At 47.2% G+C, this 14,783-nt stretch overlaps 1 protein-coding gene and 1 non-coding gene across 2 annotated transcripts in view; both read left to right on the top strand.

The window, feature by feature from the left end:
- The first annotated feature begins 346 nt into the window (after positions 1-346).
- Positions 347-453, top strand: LOC139030485 (U6 spliceosomal RNA). The gene has a single exon (XR_011482850.1). It is a non-coding gene; the product is annotated as a U6 spliceosomal RNA (small nuclear RNA).
- A 4,419-nt stretch (positions 454-4,872) lies between these two features.
- Positions 4,873-14,783, top strand: part of NPC1 (NPC intracellular cholesterol transporter 1) — a 43,017-nt gene continuing 33,106 nt past the window's right edge. Inside the window, exon 1 of the mRNA XM_020881778.2 lies at positions 4,873-5,123. Coding sequence (XP_020737437.1) covers positions 5,067-5,123 — 57 coding nt within the window. The 5' untranslated portion in view covers positions 4,873-5,066. The remainder of the gene's footprint in view (positions 5,124-14,783) is intronic.

Raw genomic sequence — 14,783 nt, 5'->3', positions numbered from 1 at the left:
TGATGAAAGTGAAAGAGGAGAGTGAAAATGTTGGCTTAAAGCTCAACATTCAGAAAACTAAGATCATGGCATCTGGTCCCATCACTTCATGGCAAATAGATGGGGAAACAGTGGACACAGTAGCTGACTTTATTTTTCTGGGCTCCAAAATCACTGCAGATGGTGATTGCAGCCATGAAATTAAAAGACGCTTGCTCCTTGGAAGGAAAGTTATGACCAACCTAGACAGCATATTAAAAAGCAAAGACATTACTTTGTCAACAAAAGGTCCATCTAGTCAAGGCTATGGTTTTTCCAGTAGTCAGGTATGGATGTGAGAGTTGGACTATAAAGAAAGCTGAGTGCTGTGCTTGCCTCGGCAGCACATATACTAAAATTGGAATGATATAGAGAAGATTAGAATGGCCCCTGCGCAAGGATGACACGCAAATCCGTGAAGCGTTCCATATTTTAAAAAAAAAAAGAGAAGAAAAAAAAATAAAGCTGAGTGCTGAAGAATTGATGCTTTTGAACTGTGGTGTTGGAGAAGACTCTTGAGAGTCCCTTGGACTGCAAGGAGATCCAACCAGTCCATCCTAAAGGAGATCAGTCCTGGGGGTTCATTGGAAGGACTGATGCTGAAGCTGAATCTCCAATACTTTAGCCACCTGATGCAAAGAGCTGACTCATTTGAAAAGACCCTGATGCTGGGAAAGATGGAGGGTAGGAGGAGAAGGGGATGACAAAGGATGAGCTGGTTGGATGGCATCACCGACTCAATGGACATGGGTTTAGGTAGACTCCGGGAGTTGGTGATGGACAGGGAGGCCTGGTGTGCTGTGGTTCATGGGGTTGCAAAGAGTCAGACATGATTGAGCGACTGAACTGAACTTCGTGGATCAAAAACTATTAACATCGGGATGGGGAACACATGTAAATCCATGGCTGATTCATGTCAATGTATGACAAAACCCACTACAATATTCTAAAGTAATTAGCCTCCAACTAATAAAAAAAAAAAAGTAAAAAAAACCAAAACTATTAACAGACTATTTCTAGCCTTCCCCTTCCATCTGTCAGGTGAAAAGAAATTTGGGGTCAACGTTCTCATCTCTCTCCCTCTGGAAAATGTTCAATAGCTTTTAGACTTCTGTGATGCAATATCACAAGGAAAGCCGAGGGCATAGAAACATGCAAAGCTTTGTGGAATCCAGACAAGCTCAGGGATGTGAAAAGGCATAAGAAAAAGAAAGGTGAATTTATGCAGCATTACTATGGACATACAAACACTTGGCACGTACCAGAAATGTAATTTGAGGCTTGAGTTATTATGAAATACTTTCTGATGGTGCAATCCATTTCATTGACTTAGGCACTGCTCTGAGACTGGCCCACACTGCTGGCTTCAGAAATGTCACATACACACAATGAAATCCTGTAAAACTAGTAAAAGTAGTGAGGTGGAAAAGCATACTGCTTACTGTTAAAAAAAAAAAAAGCAAGCTGCAGGGACTTCCCTGGTGGTCCAGTGGCTAAGACTCCATGCTCCCAGTGCAAGGGGCCCAGGTTTAATCCCTGGTCAGGGAACTAGATCCCACATGCTGCAACTAAAGAGTTTGCATGCTGCAACTGAAGATTCCACATGCCACAACAAAGATCAAAGATCCCATCTGCCACAACTAAGACCTGGCACAAACAAATAAATAAATAAATATTAAAAAAATAAAGCAAGCTGCAAACTATATACCATATGTCCCCACTTGTTTAAAAAGCCCATATATTATATTCACATACATGTGTTCAAATACATAGATGTTTTCTGGAGGATGTTTCTGCACATTGATAAAGATGCATACATGCAATAATTTCATTGACCCTCTTGTTTTGTCCTTTATTTTTATGCAATCAGTGTTGGATGATGTTTATAATGATAGTGGTATTGACAAGTATTTAAACAAACAAACGAAAAGCCTCTCCTAGGATTCTGACTACATGTCAATTGAAATAAAAATGCACAATATAAAAGTTGTGAGTTAAGTTTCATTCAGGGACCTTATTGAAGACCATAGCCAGAGAGACAGGCCTCTCAGAGAGCTCTGAGGACCTGCTAAAAAGAGGTAAGGGAAGAACCTGTGTGTACGTGAACTTTTCTGCTGGGAAAAAAACATGTAATTAAGCATGAAAAGATTACTGCTGTTGACTTAAGATGCACAACGTGAGAGATGCAAGTTAAGTTTTATTGGGGGTAAAATGAGGACTACAGTCCAGGGGATAGCACCTCAGATAACTCTGAGAAACTGCTCCAAAGAGACAGGGGAGAAAGGTCACTTTATATGTGACTTTTGGTGAAGGGGGAATACATGCAATCAAGCATATATTTGTCCAGAAGGTTTCTACCAGTCTTGGGGAGCCTTCGCTAGTCTTGAGGAACAAAGTCACAATGAAGGATTTTAGCCCTTTTCTATATATGAGAAGATATAAGAATTGGGCTCATAGAATCAGCTCCTGATTTAAGCACCCATGTGCTAATTTGTAGTTGGCATTGCTAATCACAAAGAACAAACATTTCAAGTTAATGATTTTAGGGCTTTTCTAAATATGGGAAGATGGAAGAATCTGGGGTCTTTGAAATTTTCTCTTAGATATGTATCTTACCTAGTGACCCGTATATCTAATGCACAGAATGCTTCCAGTTGTTTTGCATCCTAAATTGCCCTCCAAGCACCCATGTTATGGACTGCAGTGACTAAGAGCTTAATCCTTGTGGAACTGAAGGGGCAGGCAACATTTTTTTCTTTACATGCGCTAAAACAATTTTCAGAGAAGGAGAAAATACACCATGATGTGACATAGATTATCATAAATGGTAGAATTATAAATGATGTTTTTAATTCTTGCCTATAAATTTTCAAAATTGCTACCATAAGCATGGATTGCTTTATCAGCAAAAGCATTTCTCTTAAAAATAAGATACTTTATTTTAAAAATAGGTCATCACCTTTTAGATATCATCGAAGCTGTACAAAATACAGAACTAGAAATATATGTATATAGCCAAAAGATCTTTTTGTTCCTATTTTGGTGAGTGTGTGTGTGTGTGTGTGTGTTTCACCCACTTTTAATTGCTCAGTTGTGTCCGACTCTTTTTGACCCACCAGGCTCCTTTGTCCATGGGTATTCTCCAGGCAAGAATACTGGAGTGGGGTTGCCCTGCCCTTCTCCAGAGGATCTTCCCAATCTAGGGATCGAACCCAGGTCTCCCGCATTGCAGGTAGACTCTTTACTGTCTGAGTTCCCACCATGGAAGTCCATTTTGGTGAATAGTGGCCATAATTTACTGGGTATCAAAATTTCTGCCCATCCAAGAAATGTTTCATATGGTGCTTGAAATTTCCCTTACTCAATTCAATTATTTAATAAGGGTTTTTGTTGGTTGATTGGTTGGTTTCCCCCATAAGTACTGGAAGGTAACTAAGTCACTGAGATCCTGAGAACACGTTACAGAAGTAGTTCGTGAATTGGAATGTGACTTGGGACCACATGGAGGGCTTCATCCTCCTAGGGTTTGCATGGGGAGGGGTTTCCAGGGTGGGGCCCATAATTTGCATTTCTAAGAAATTCCCAAGGGTGGTCCTGCCAGCTGGCTCAGTGACAGCATTTTGATTATCTTGTGTGATGCATACCAAGTTATCATCAGTGAGCACAGCAGGCACTTGAGGGCAAGCAGATGCATGAGGCCAGGAGATTGCCAAGGCTGAATGTCCAGAGGGAATCCCTACAGTTCAGTGCCCAGCCAAGCCGGTGTACATTTCAAGGCTGAGGAGGTGGGGAGGCAAGTCAGTAACTGCAAAGTCAGTCAAGGACAGTTGCCTTGTAGAATAAGGATGAGAACATTACCTGATCATGGTCCTACCTCCACTGACTTTGATCATTGCTACAGATGGATATTTAGTCTTTACACTGTACATTGGCTTCCACTGTGGGGAGGAGGGATCCTTACGTCCACTTTCCTAACTTCAAAATGGAAATGACTGATTCTTCTGAGTGATCTTCATAATTAAATCTGAGGGGAAATGATACCAGAAATGCATATAACAAAAATAAGTGTCAGATCAAAAAAAGTATAAGGCTCGAAAACGAAGATGCTTCTTTATCTGTGTTACTTACTTCACTTCACCTAGAACTTACGGACTCTTGTCCCCCCTTTGCGCCAAACTTCCCGGGGGTGGTTGCGGGGGTAGCTCTTCTACCGCGGGCGGGTTCCCTGCCACCCTCTGCTCCGCCAGCAGATGGTGCGATTCTAGAACTTTTTTCAAAAGTGGGCTGAGCGGACAGAAAACAGAGATTGGGCGGCTCTGAGGCATCGCCCACTGCCACGCTCCGCCCGTCCAGCTCTCCGATCACAACACTGTCAGGCCACCGCGTGGCGCCGCCCCCAGCTTTGCTAGAACAGCCCAGGCACCGATTCCTTTTGGGTGACTGGGTTTGGAAAGAGAACTTGCTTGGGGGTGCTAATTGGGTCCGCTGAGAAGTGGGATCTTAATTGGGAAAACTGTCCCCACGCACCCCGATTTGCTAAAACCTTCTCGCCCTCCCATTTCCAATCGAGGAATGACAAAAAGGGGAGAAAGGAGTTAAAGCATCAAAACCACACACTGTTGCGACAACCCCAGAAATATCCTTCCCAGGCCGGATTCCAAATGTTCAGCTCTACCCGGGTCTCTTGGTCCCTGGCCCCACGCCGCGGCCCCAGGTGCCTCAGGGCGGAATCAGTGCAGAGCCCGGACTGGGAAGTGGCTGTGGCAAGAAGTGGTCCGGGCCCCATTAGCCCCGCCCATGCCCCGCCCTCACCCCGCCCTCACTCGCTCCGGCCCCGCCCCAGGGCGGGTCCTGGGCTCGGACGGCTCCACCCAGAAGTGGGAGGAGCCGACGATGCCTTCGTCCTTCCTGACCTGCGCGCGCAGCCCGCCGCAGCCGGCGCCTGGTCTCCCTCCTCCGCCGGCGCGGGAGCCGAAGACAGTCCCGGGCGCCGGGCCGAGCCTGCGAGCCAAGTCTGGCCGACGTCTGCAGTCGGTCGCCGCGGCAGCATGAGCGTGCGCGGCCCAGCCCTCGGCCTCCTCCTGCTGCTGTTCTGCCCGGCGCAGGTGAGCTGCCGCGTCGGGGAGGGCGGCGGTCTGTGCAGCGACTCTAGTCCAGTGCCTTTCTCTGGCCACGTACTCTTCCCAGTGGTCTGGAGGACGGTGGCAGCTGGGGACTGCCTCTTTGACCTGTTTTGAGCTTATTTCACCCGTGGTCATCTATTTTCTGGGTTTAGGATGTGGGATCAAGAAGGGAGGAAGAAAATGGGTAGAAAGGGATAGGTTTCTTATCATTTTAACCTGCCTCCCCACCCCCTTCATTCTGCCATTTGTACAGGAATTCTTTATAAATATGTTTAGGAGATCGGACTTCTCCCCTAACGATGAAGGAGAGCGGGGAGGTAAAGAAATGTTAGTTCAGCACCAAATCGGAATTGACCTGAGCGCTTCACATAAGGCAGCTTGGTCTTCCAGAGACGGCAAGTTACTTCTTATCCGTTCCCTTTACATCCGTGGTAATGGAGGCCCGCAAGTGCGGGGATTAATTGAATTTCGCCTTGTCACAATCCTAGCCGTGGAGAGGATGGCCTTGGAACCCCCAGTCCTGACTCCTTGGGTCGGCTTTCTCTTGCTTTGGTAGCCTTGGGCGTGAGCACCTCACTGCTATTTGTGTATCTACAGTTTTCTCCTTGAAAACTGGGTGATTGGGTGTTGCGCGGGGCGGGGGCAGGGGGGGGGGGTGTCTAAGGATCTAGTGCTGATTAAACCAGATCCAGTGGGAATCCCAAGCCCTGGTGCCCACTCGTAGGCGTGTCTGTGATGAAGGTGTAGTGAGTCACAGAGGAAGGCTGATGAAGGGGTTCCCTGCACTAGAAAAACCTCTCTTTGAACTATATCGTTCTCAGCAGGGGTTGGGTGAGGCTGACCTGGGAACGACCTCCTGTGATGGGGTGGAGGGGGGGTGGCCAGCCGTGTGGGCTTCTGGAAGAGCACGTGTCTGGTGCCTGGTGGGGAGGAGAGGCAGAGAAAAGCAGGTTTTTGGGAGGTGGTTTGGAATGGGGTCAACCGGTAGACCACCTGCTAGCTCTGTGGCTTTGGGCTCATTACTCTTCCTAGCTGAACTTTTACTGAAGATAAACAACACCTCATAGGATTATTGGGATTCTTAAGTAACATGGTGTATGGAGGGGCCTCATCACAGTAGTAAAAACTCAAAAAATGCTAGCAGTTATTTGCTTTGAAAATATAGCTGTTCAGTTTCCTTTTGGTTTTAGGTCAGGATCTAATAGGCAGGCTTCTGGGTAAGTAGCTTTAACTTATCTCTGAAATCCGTCAGTGCCTCTCGTCCTAGGACTTCTGGGGTAGGTCAGAGGTTGGTCACAGGTTTCTTGAAAAATGCTTGGAAGCCTTGAGAAGGTTTGTGAATGAATATGAATTGGAAACACTTCTGTTGTATTTAAGATTGTCTCCCTCAGGCTGAAAGATGAACCCATTCCTGATCTCCTTAGGAAAAACAATTTTAATGGCTTAATTCCTACCTAGGCCTCATTGTGGTCCAAGTTCCTCAAGAGAAAAAAAAAAAAACTTTAAAAAATTACAGTCAGGAGAGAGACCATTAATAAGGCCTAAGTAGGAATTAAGCCATTAAAATTGTTTTTCCAAAGGAGACCAGGAATGAGTTCATCTTTCAGCCTGAGATCATTGAAGAATAAGCCTCTGAAATTGGAGCGAGTGTAGGTAATCTTTCCCAGTCTCCCGCATTCCTTGATTGATGTTGTGATCAATTATTTTACTAACATAAGTAATCAAGGGAAATGAGTTTTTTTTTTTAATTATTATTATGATTAGCAAGTGGTTAGAAAGAAGACAACTAGCTGAATAGGTCTTTGTATTCCTTCAGTGTTTGTCATATTACCCGGAACAAAGAACTCTCTTTCCTGGGTAACCCTTCCCCTTCTTCCACTCCTAAAAGGGACTCTTGTCAGGGTGTTAATGGCTGACACGTTACCTGTCCGGAAGCCTGGAGTGGGCCATCTCTAACCTAATCTCGGGTGCTTCATCTGCTCTTCTCACCCACAGCTCTGTGAAGGGTGTTAGCTCTCTAGCTAAATAAAGTGCTGTCAAAACCCTGCCCATCTTCCAAGGTCCAGTTCAAAAGCTTCATCATCTATAACATTGTTATTCCCAATGAGAATGCCTTCCCTCTGAAGTTCTAAATCTTTATTTAAATGGCTGCAGCAGCTTTTGGTGTTCTGTTGTTGTTTAGTCACTAAATTGTGTCTTTGGGACCCCGTGAACTGTAGCCTACCAGGCTCCTCTGTCCATGGGATTTCCCAGCCAAGAGTACTGGAGTGGGTTGCCATTTCCTTCTCCAGGGGATCTTGCTGACCCAGGAATTGAACCTCTGTTTCCTGCATGGCAGGTGGTTTGTTTACCATCTGATCTACTGGGGAAGCATTTACAGGCTGGCACAAGATTTGGCATTAAAAGACCTGGCGCAGATCTTGACGCTTCCTCTTACCAGGAGTAGTCTTGAGCAAGGCAGCTGCCTCCTCTGTAAAATGGGTTAACAACTCTCCCTACCAGATGATTCATATTTAAAGTTCAGCAGATGTTCCACTTGGCCAATAACGTTCACAGCCTGTTCCTGGCTCCAGTGTGGCTTCTCCAAAAGCCAATGATAGATCAGGAGTCGATTTAGCCTGTTGGCCCAACCCTTGGTTCAGTTGTCACCTTGTAAAAAAAAAAAACCTGGGGACTGTATACACCCCATCTACTTTCATGATTTTATTTGACCTTGTGGCTTTTGAATTATTTTTCAAACTTGTTAGGTGCTCGAGCTTGTCTAAGACTAAACTAGTAGTATAACCTTGAGCAAGTCAGTTAAACTGCAAGCCCAGGGCTCATCTATAAAGTGAAGACTGGCTGAACCCATCTAACTCTAAAAACGTATCTTAATACATTTAATACGTTTAATAATATTTAATCTTAAATACCCATCTAAAGGCATGACTGGTGCTCACAGCAATTATCATTTGTTATGTGGATACGTTTATCCCAGATTGGCTATAAAACAGAATTCCAGAGGGTTGTGTCAGTAAAAGTCAGACCAGTCCAGCCTCCACCCAAAGTGTCCTGTCATATTTATTTGATCTGTCTACCTGACTCCAAAAGATACACAGCTTAATCTCTGGACAGCATTCTCTGGGCCACCCCCTCCACCCTTGTCCTGGGTTATCCTGACTGGCCAGACCAGCCCTGGTATTCCAGCCCTTGCTAGAGCTGAAGCTGGGCGTGTCTCAAGGTTCTGCCTGGAGCTTTCCTCATCCAGGACATCAGCAGAGTTCGCCCTGTGCTCCACCTGCGTGGGCTGGCCAGGTTACAGGCATGGGGCTGGGGATAGTCCTGGATCCTGAGGAAGTGAGTCAGGATTTGACAGCTCCCTGGAGTTGGATGTAAAGGGTAGTCACTAGTCATCCAAGTGAACAGTTCTATGTAGCAGGAGGGGCATGGTAGTGGCCGGGCCAGCCCATCCCTGGCATGTTCACAATCTAAGGATACATCGGCGTACAAGCCGAGCTGGGGTTTGAACAGTGCAGCAGCTGTGGGGTGGGCTTGGGGTGGGGGGAACGGGAGGGAGCATGCTTTCCTTGGTGTTCAAAACCTTGGTTCTCGTTATTGGTTTTATCACTTACCACTCAGGTGGCCTTGGAGAATCCTCTCTGAGCTCGAATTCTCTTACCTGTAAAATTCTGTGATGCTCCTCCATGGGGTGTCTGATAAAGAACCGAGGCGAGGAAGGAGGACTCACTCAGCTTTGTGCCCGGCACCTGGTTAATGTTCAGTGAGAATGTGAGTTAGTTAATAGCCTGAAGTATAGGATTCTGTGGCTGATGACCAGAGCTTCTCCATGTGGTAAGATGTGCTTTCATGGAGCTCCCAATTAGAGTCTGCCAGAGTTGCTGACATATAGCAGAAGGGGCTTTTTTTTTTTTTAACTGTCCTGAGCTATTGCTTTTATTATTGAAAGATGCTTCCCTATGCAGTCACATATCTGATAATTAAACTTTAGAGCATGTTGTGAAATAGCCGTACGGCCTAACCTTTAAAAGCAGAGACATCCTAGCCTTGTACTAAATTCTGGGTTAAAGCCAAAGTCACTTCTTACATAATCCAGTCAAGCTCCTTTAACTCATTGTGTACATTTGGATGGTTTCTGCATCAGGGAGCAAAGAGGAAGTATAACCCCCAACCTCTGCCCGACACTTGCAACCTCTGCCCACATACACAACTTCTCGATTCTCATAAATGAATTCTGCTTCATCCTTGCAGGAGTCTGCAAGTTAGTTGTGGATGGTTTCCTTGGGACACACCCATGCCCATCTTTTACTTGATGTCTGTGGTTACTTTTGAGTTACAGCAGACAAGATTGAGTATGTACCACAGACATCTTAGGACTCACAAGCCTACATATTTAACATAGTATCTGGCCCTCTAAGGAAAAGTTTAGGAATTTCCCTGGGTGGCCCAATGCAGGGGGCCCGGGTTCCATCCCTGGTCAGGGAAGGAAATTCCGAGTACCGCAACCAAAGATTCCGAATGCTGCAACAAAGATTGAACATCCTGTGTGCCACAGCTAAGACCCAACTCGGCCAAATAAATACGTGTGTGTGTGTGTGTGTGTGTGTTGCTCAGTCGTGTCCAACTCTGTGACCCCGTAGACTGTAGCCCTCCAGGCTTCTCTGTCCATGGAATTATTCAGGCAAGAATACTGGAGTGGGCTGTCATTCCCTTCTCCAAGGGATCTTCCCAACTCAGGGATCGAACGCAGGTCCCCCACATTTCGGGCAGATTCTTCAGTCTGAACAACCAGGGAAACCCAAATAAATAGCAAATTGAAAAAAGGAAAAGTTTATCCACCTGGTCCTGGTGGATGCACAGGGGAGCTTATGGAATGGGTGTGTACAGAGCTCTGGGTGCAGGATGCCTGGTGGCTTGAGCATTGAGGAGGGATGCCCATGAGCACCTTTGAGGCCACATGAGCTTTGCTCATCTGTAAGTTGGACATAATAATAGCACCACCTGCCTCTCCCCAGGACAGCTCACCCAGACCAGGTGAAAGAAGTTAAATTCAGTGTTGGCAGCGAGTCTTGGGTGAGGCTTGTAAAAAGGGAGGCTGTCCCAAGATGTGGGGGTTAGGGGGAGACTGAAATCTGTGGAGAAAACAAGGGACAGCAGACAAGGGCTAGAGGCTGTCCTTGGGGACCTGGATAAATACAGTTAGTTCAAGTAGAGCCAGTCACGGAGGGTAATCGAGATTTGTTTGTGAATATGTATTTAAAAGTTAATTCACTTGTGTTTGTGTAGGTGCATCTATATAGGTTTACCTATTGGAGGAAATTGAAAGCCCAGAAGACCAGGATCTAATAAATCAACATTTGTTAAATCTGAGGAATGTGATGGGGGTGGAGAGCTGAGGGGGGCACCCCATGCCATCTCATGTATACTTGTGATGTCTGAATATTTGTGATCACTGGATATTCTGTAATTAAAATATGATCATTTATTTTTGACTTTTTAGGAATCGGTCAAATGTTTAAATGCTTAAATAAGGTAGTTCTTGTGGTCATGAGTCACCCTGTAAGAGACTGGTCGGTGCCCATGAGATGAACTGGGAAGAACTATCCTTCTTTGGGCTTGTCCCCCCCACCTCACCCCCACTTCCTCAGTGGAGCTTTTGCAGCACTTATTAGAGATGCTGGGTGTGTTAGTGACTTTCAGACCTGTGGTGTTTCAGCTGATGGTCACTCTACTCCGGTTAATCTCAGGATAACCGAGAACATGCTCTCTGCAGTCCTTGCCACTGGACTTTTCTCTTAGGTGGTGAAGGACATCTGAGCTCTTGTTTTGTGTCAAAATACACATAAAGTTCACGGTTTTAAAGTACATAAAGGGACATTAGGTATATCACATGTCATGCAGCCACCACCAACCATCTCCAACGCTGAGCACACATGTGGTCTGGTGCCCTTGGAGCTGTGTGTGTGTGTGTGTGTGTGTGTGGTCGCTCAGTTGTATCCGACTCTTTGTGTGTGTGTGTGTGTGTGTAGTCGCTCAGTTGTATCCGACTCTTTGTGACCTCCTGGGCTGTAGCCCATTAGGCTCCTCTGTCCACGGGATTCTCCAGGCAAAAATACTGGAGTGGGTTGCCATTCTCTTCTCCCCGTGATCTTCCCAAGCCAGGGATCGAACCCACATCTCCTGCATTGCAGGCAGATTCTTTTCTGTCTGAGTCACCAGGGAAGCCCCCCCTTGGAATCCTGGCAAATCTCAAACCTTGGTGACTTTCAGTATCAGCAGGATCTGCCTTTCCCCAGGGGAGTATGGGTATGAAGCAGCAACAGGTGTTCTTGTATCAGTAAAGGCAGCTCTCACCCAGACACCTTCCTTTTGGAAATCACGTGGTTCCCTGGGAAGACAGGTATGTGACCTGTGGCCGAGCCCTTGGTCTGGGTGTCTGCTCTGGTTGCCCTCACATTCCAGGGAATCTTCCAGGGATCTCAAGGTGCAGCCCTTGTCTTTGTTAATAAAGTCCTGGCCGATGCAGTGCTGTGGCCATTTGGAGACCGGAAATTCTGGTCATTGGGACTGCAGCTAGGTTGTGGACGGGCTGCAGAGACGAGCACGGCCCAGTCAGTGGTCCACGGAGCAGTGACCCCGGTGCAGCGGAAAGGAGTAAGCGCTCCAGCTCCCAAACCAGCCAGGCCTGGCTCTCCCATCTCTCAGATGTGGCCTCAGAGGAGTCACTTTACCTGTGTAACCCTCGGTTTCCTCATCTGTGAAGTGGTGTTATTTTAGTACCAGACTCACAGACCTGTTGTGGGGTTGAGCTGCCGGGGGCACCCTTAGCCAGTGGCTGGCTGCTGGGTGCCATGGGGTGGGGGTGGTGGAGGTGGCCCCCGTGGGAACAGGCCAGGTGGAGGGAGGTGATGAGTGGACAGAGGAGGCCTGTGGGCTCCCAGGGGAGGGTTCAGGGAGGGCAAGGGTGAGGGAGACTGCACCAGGGAGGCTTCCCGGAGGCTGGTGGGAGAGGACCCGGGGCTTTAAACCCTGCTGAAGAGGGCCTGGTGATGGAGGAAGGATCGGTTTCCTTGTGAGCATCTCAGCTGTTGTGGTTGGAAGTGCAGCTGGAGAGGAGTTGGGGGCGGTTTGAGCGGGGAAGGAAATGGAACCGCCTTTATGGGAGGAGCAGGTGAAAGGACCGACATGGAGATGAGGCTGAGCATGTGGATGAGACAGGGGCCAGGTGGTGGGGTCCCCGGAGAGGCTTGGGATCATGGCAGCACCCGGGCCTGGGGCAGAAGGAGGCGCTTGGGTTTCAGCTGTAGTTGAGCCCAGGGGAGGTGGAGAGAGGGCCTGGAGGTGGGCATGGGGCCTCCCCCACTGGTGCAGCCGTGCAAGTGAGCTCAGAGGGTTGCGTGCCTGCACACAGGGTGGGGGGAGGCTGATGCCAGAGCAAGGGCCTTCATTAAAGGGTTAATTGTATCTTGTTGAGAGTCTCTTTTTGGAACTACAATGTTCTGGTTTGAATCCTGGCTCTGCTGCTCTTGGATTCAGACTCTCTGCCTCTGTTTGTTCGTCTGTAAATTGGGCATAATAATAGCACCTCCCGAGACTTCAGTGGTGGTTCAGTGGTTAAGACTCCAGGCTTCCACTGCAGGGGACAGGAGTTCTATTCCTGGTCGAGGAGCTAATCCCACCTGGCATGGTGCAACCAAAAAAAGAAGAAAAACAAAAAACACTGTCCTCTGGCTCATGCTATAAGGATGTATTGGGTTCATAAGGTGAGAACAGTTAAAGCAGTGGCCTGGCACCCAGCAGGTGGCCTGTGAGCACCTTTGGGCCCCGCTGGTTCATGCTTCTTCAAGCAGATGACTTGGGAAAGCAAACCTAAGAGCAGTGACTCAAGCCCAGCTCTTTCCTGGCCTGGAAGAAGCTTGAAGTTGTTTATTTTGTTCAGGTCTTTGAACCTCTTTGGTGAAGTCCCATATACTTCTCGGAAAACCTGGAGAATAATTCCTTACGTTTGATGGGTGGTGCTTTCTGGCTTTCTAAGTGCTTTCTCGTTTATTCCTGCATTCAGTCTTCCCACCTGAACTGTGATGTAACCGGGGTCGGGGGTGGTCAGGAGTGAGTAGGAGGTGGGAGACTCCTACTCGGCACAGCTGGGTGACCTGCTCCGGGTGCAGCTGGGCTCAGCATTTATTGAGGATTAGAGCCCAGAACTCCTGACCTCCCGACCCTCAAGCTTGTTCTCCACCCCCATCTCTCTTGCCTGGTGGCTAGAAACACCTTTGCTTTGAAACGGATGGTGTAGATTATGAAGGATGATCTTGTAAATAGGACCCAGACAGCATTGGGTCATCTTTATTGTCTCGTAGAGTGCCAAGTGCTGAGGAAGGGGAACTTAGACTCCAGATGCCCGTCTATTAGTCATGCTAGAGCTGTGGGGTTTTTTTTTTGGACTGGATTCCTGTCACTCCTGTGGGTGATGAGCCAGAGTGCCCCTTGGCCAGCACCTGTTTGCCCTGGTCTGTTGAGAATTCTGTGCGAGAGGGGTGGGGTGGGGTGAGAAATCCAAGGGGTGGGTCCCTAGTATGTAAGTTACAGGTCAACATCAGTAGTTGTCACCCTCCTTGGCTTATTCACCTTTCTACACTTCAGTAGATGGATGATGACCTTTCAGTGGGAAACCCAGAATCGGGAAGAGCAGTACTTTTCCTAGAACCACTGGGTTTACAGACAAAATTATGATTCTTTTTATATAGGAATGGTGGAATTTTGTAAGTTCTTGCCAAAGGTTTGGGACATGGCATTGCTGAATGCTTGTCACTTCCTCATTTGTATAAGTTCCCTCCCTCCCTTGTGGCCTAAACCTATGACTTAATGAATCAAGTTGGGGTAAGTCATAATTGCTGGTTTAAAATATCAGAAGATTGAATTCAGAGACAAGTCTTGTGGGCCCTTAGATTTCGCCTCCAGCACCCCTCCATCTCCTGCCTGCTGGTCCTCCTATGTTTTCAGGCCTGTTGTGAGGTTTGTGTCTTTTCATCAGGGACCAGCACAGCTCAGCTCCTCGTGGGTCACGTGCCCTTGTCCTTGGAGACAGTTCGCTCTCTTGCATCTGTGCCCATTTTTCAAAAATGGCTTTTCCATCAGGCACCTCGGAAGCCATGGTTACTTCTCAACGGCTGCTGTTTCCCTACAGGACAGCTGACTGCACAGTCACGCCAGCCGTGACCCTGGCCAGCTTGGCGGAGCTTGGTGGCCTTGCTAATGAGATGAGTCACACTCGTGCACCCCCCTGACTTTTCTGATGCCATGTGACTCTCACATGGGGAATAGGAATGGCCCTTGAGAAATCTTTATGCAAGAGGTTTTACATTTTTTCAAGATTCTGAGGTGATTTTCCTTAAAGTATGCACATTTCTTGCTTTTTACTTAAACTCAAGGACAAGATACTCATTCTTGCTCCTCCTCCTTACGGTTTTTTTTTTTTTTCACATTACTCATGGTGTGCTGATATTAATTAACCTAAGCAGATATGGAACTGTTCTTTCATTATTTACACCTGACTCAGTTCCTTATCCTGATGTGTAAAAATAGAGCCTTAGTAATTATAGACTCACATACTATCTTGCTTTCTTCTACACTGGTCGATAGTGA

Source organism: Odocoileus virginianus, chromosome 22, assembly GCF_023699985.2.
Source record: "Odocoileus virginianus isolate 20LAN1187 ecotype Illinois chromosome 22, Ovbor_1.2, whole genome shotgun sequence".
NCBI classification, from domain to species: domain Eukaryota; kingdom Metazoa; phylum Chordata; class Mammalia; order Artiodactyla; family Cervidae; genus Odocoileus; species Odocoileus virginianus.
Note: the sequence above shows the minus strand (reverse complement) of the source record. Positions and strands in the feature narration are given on the sequence as shown.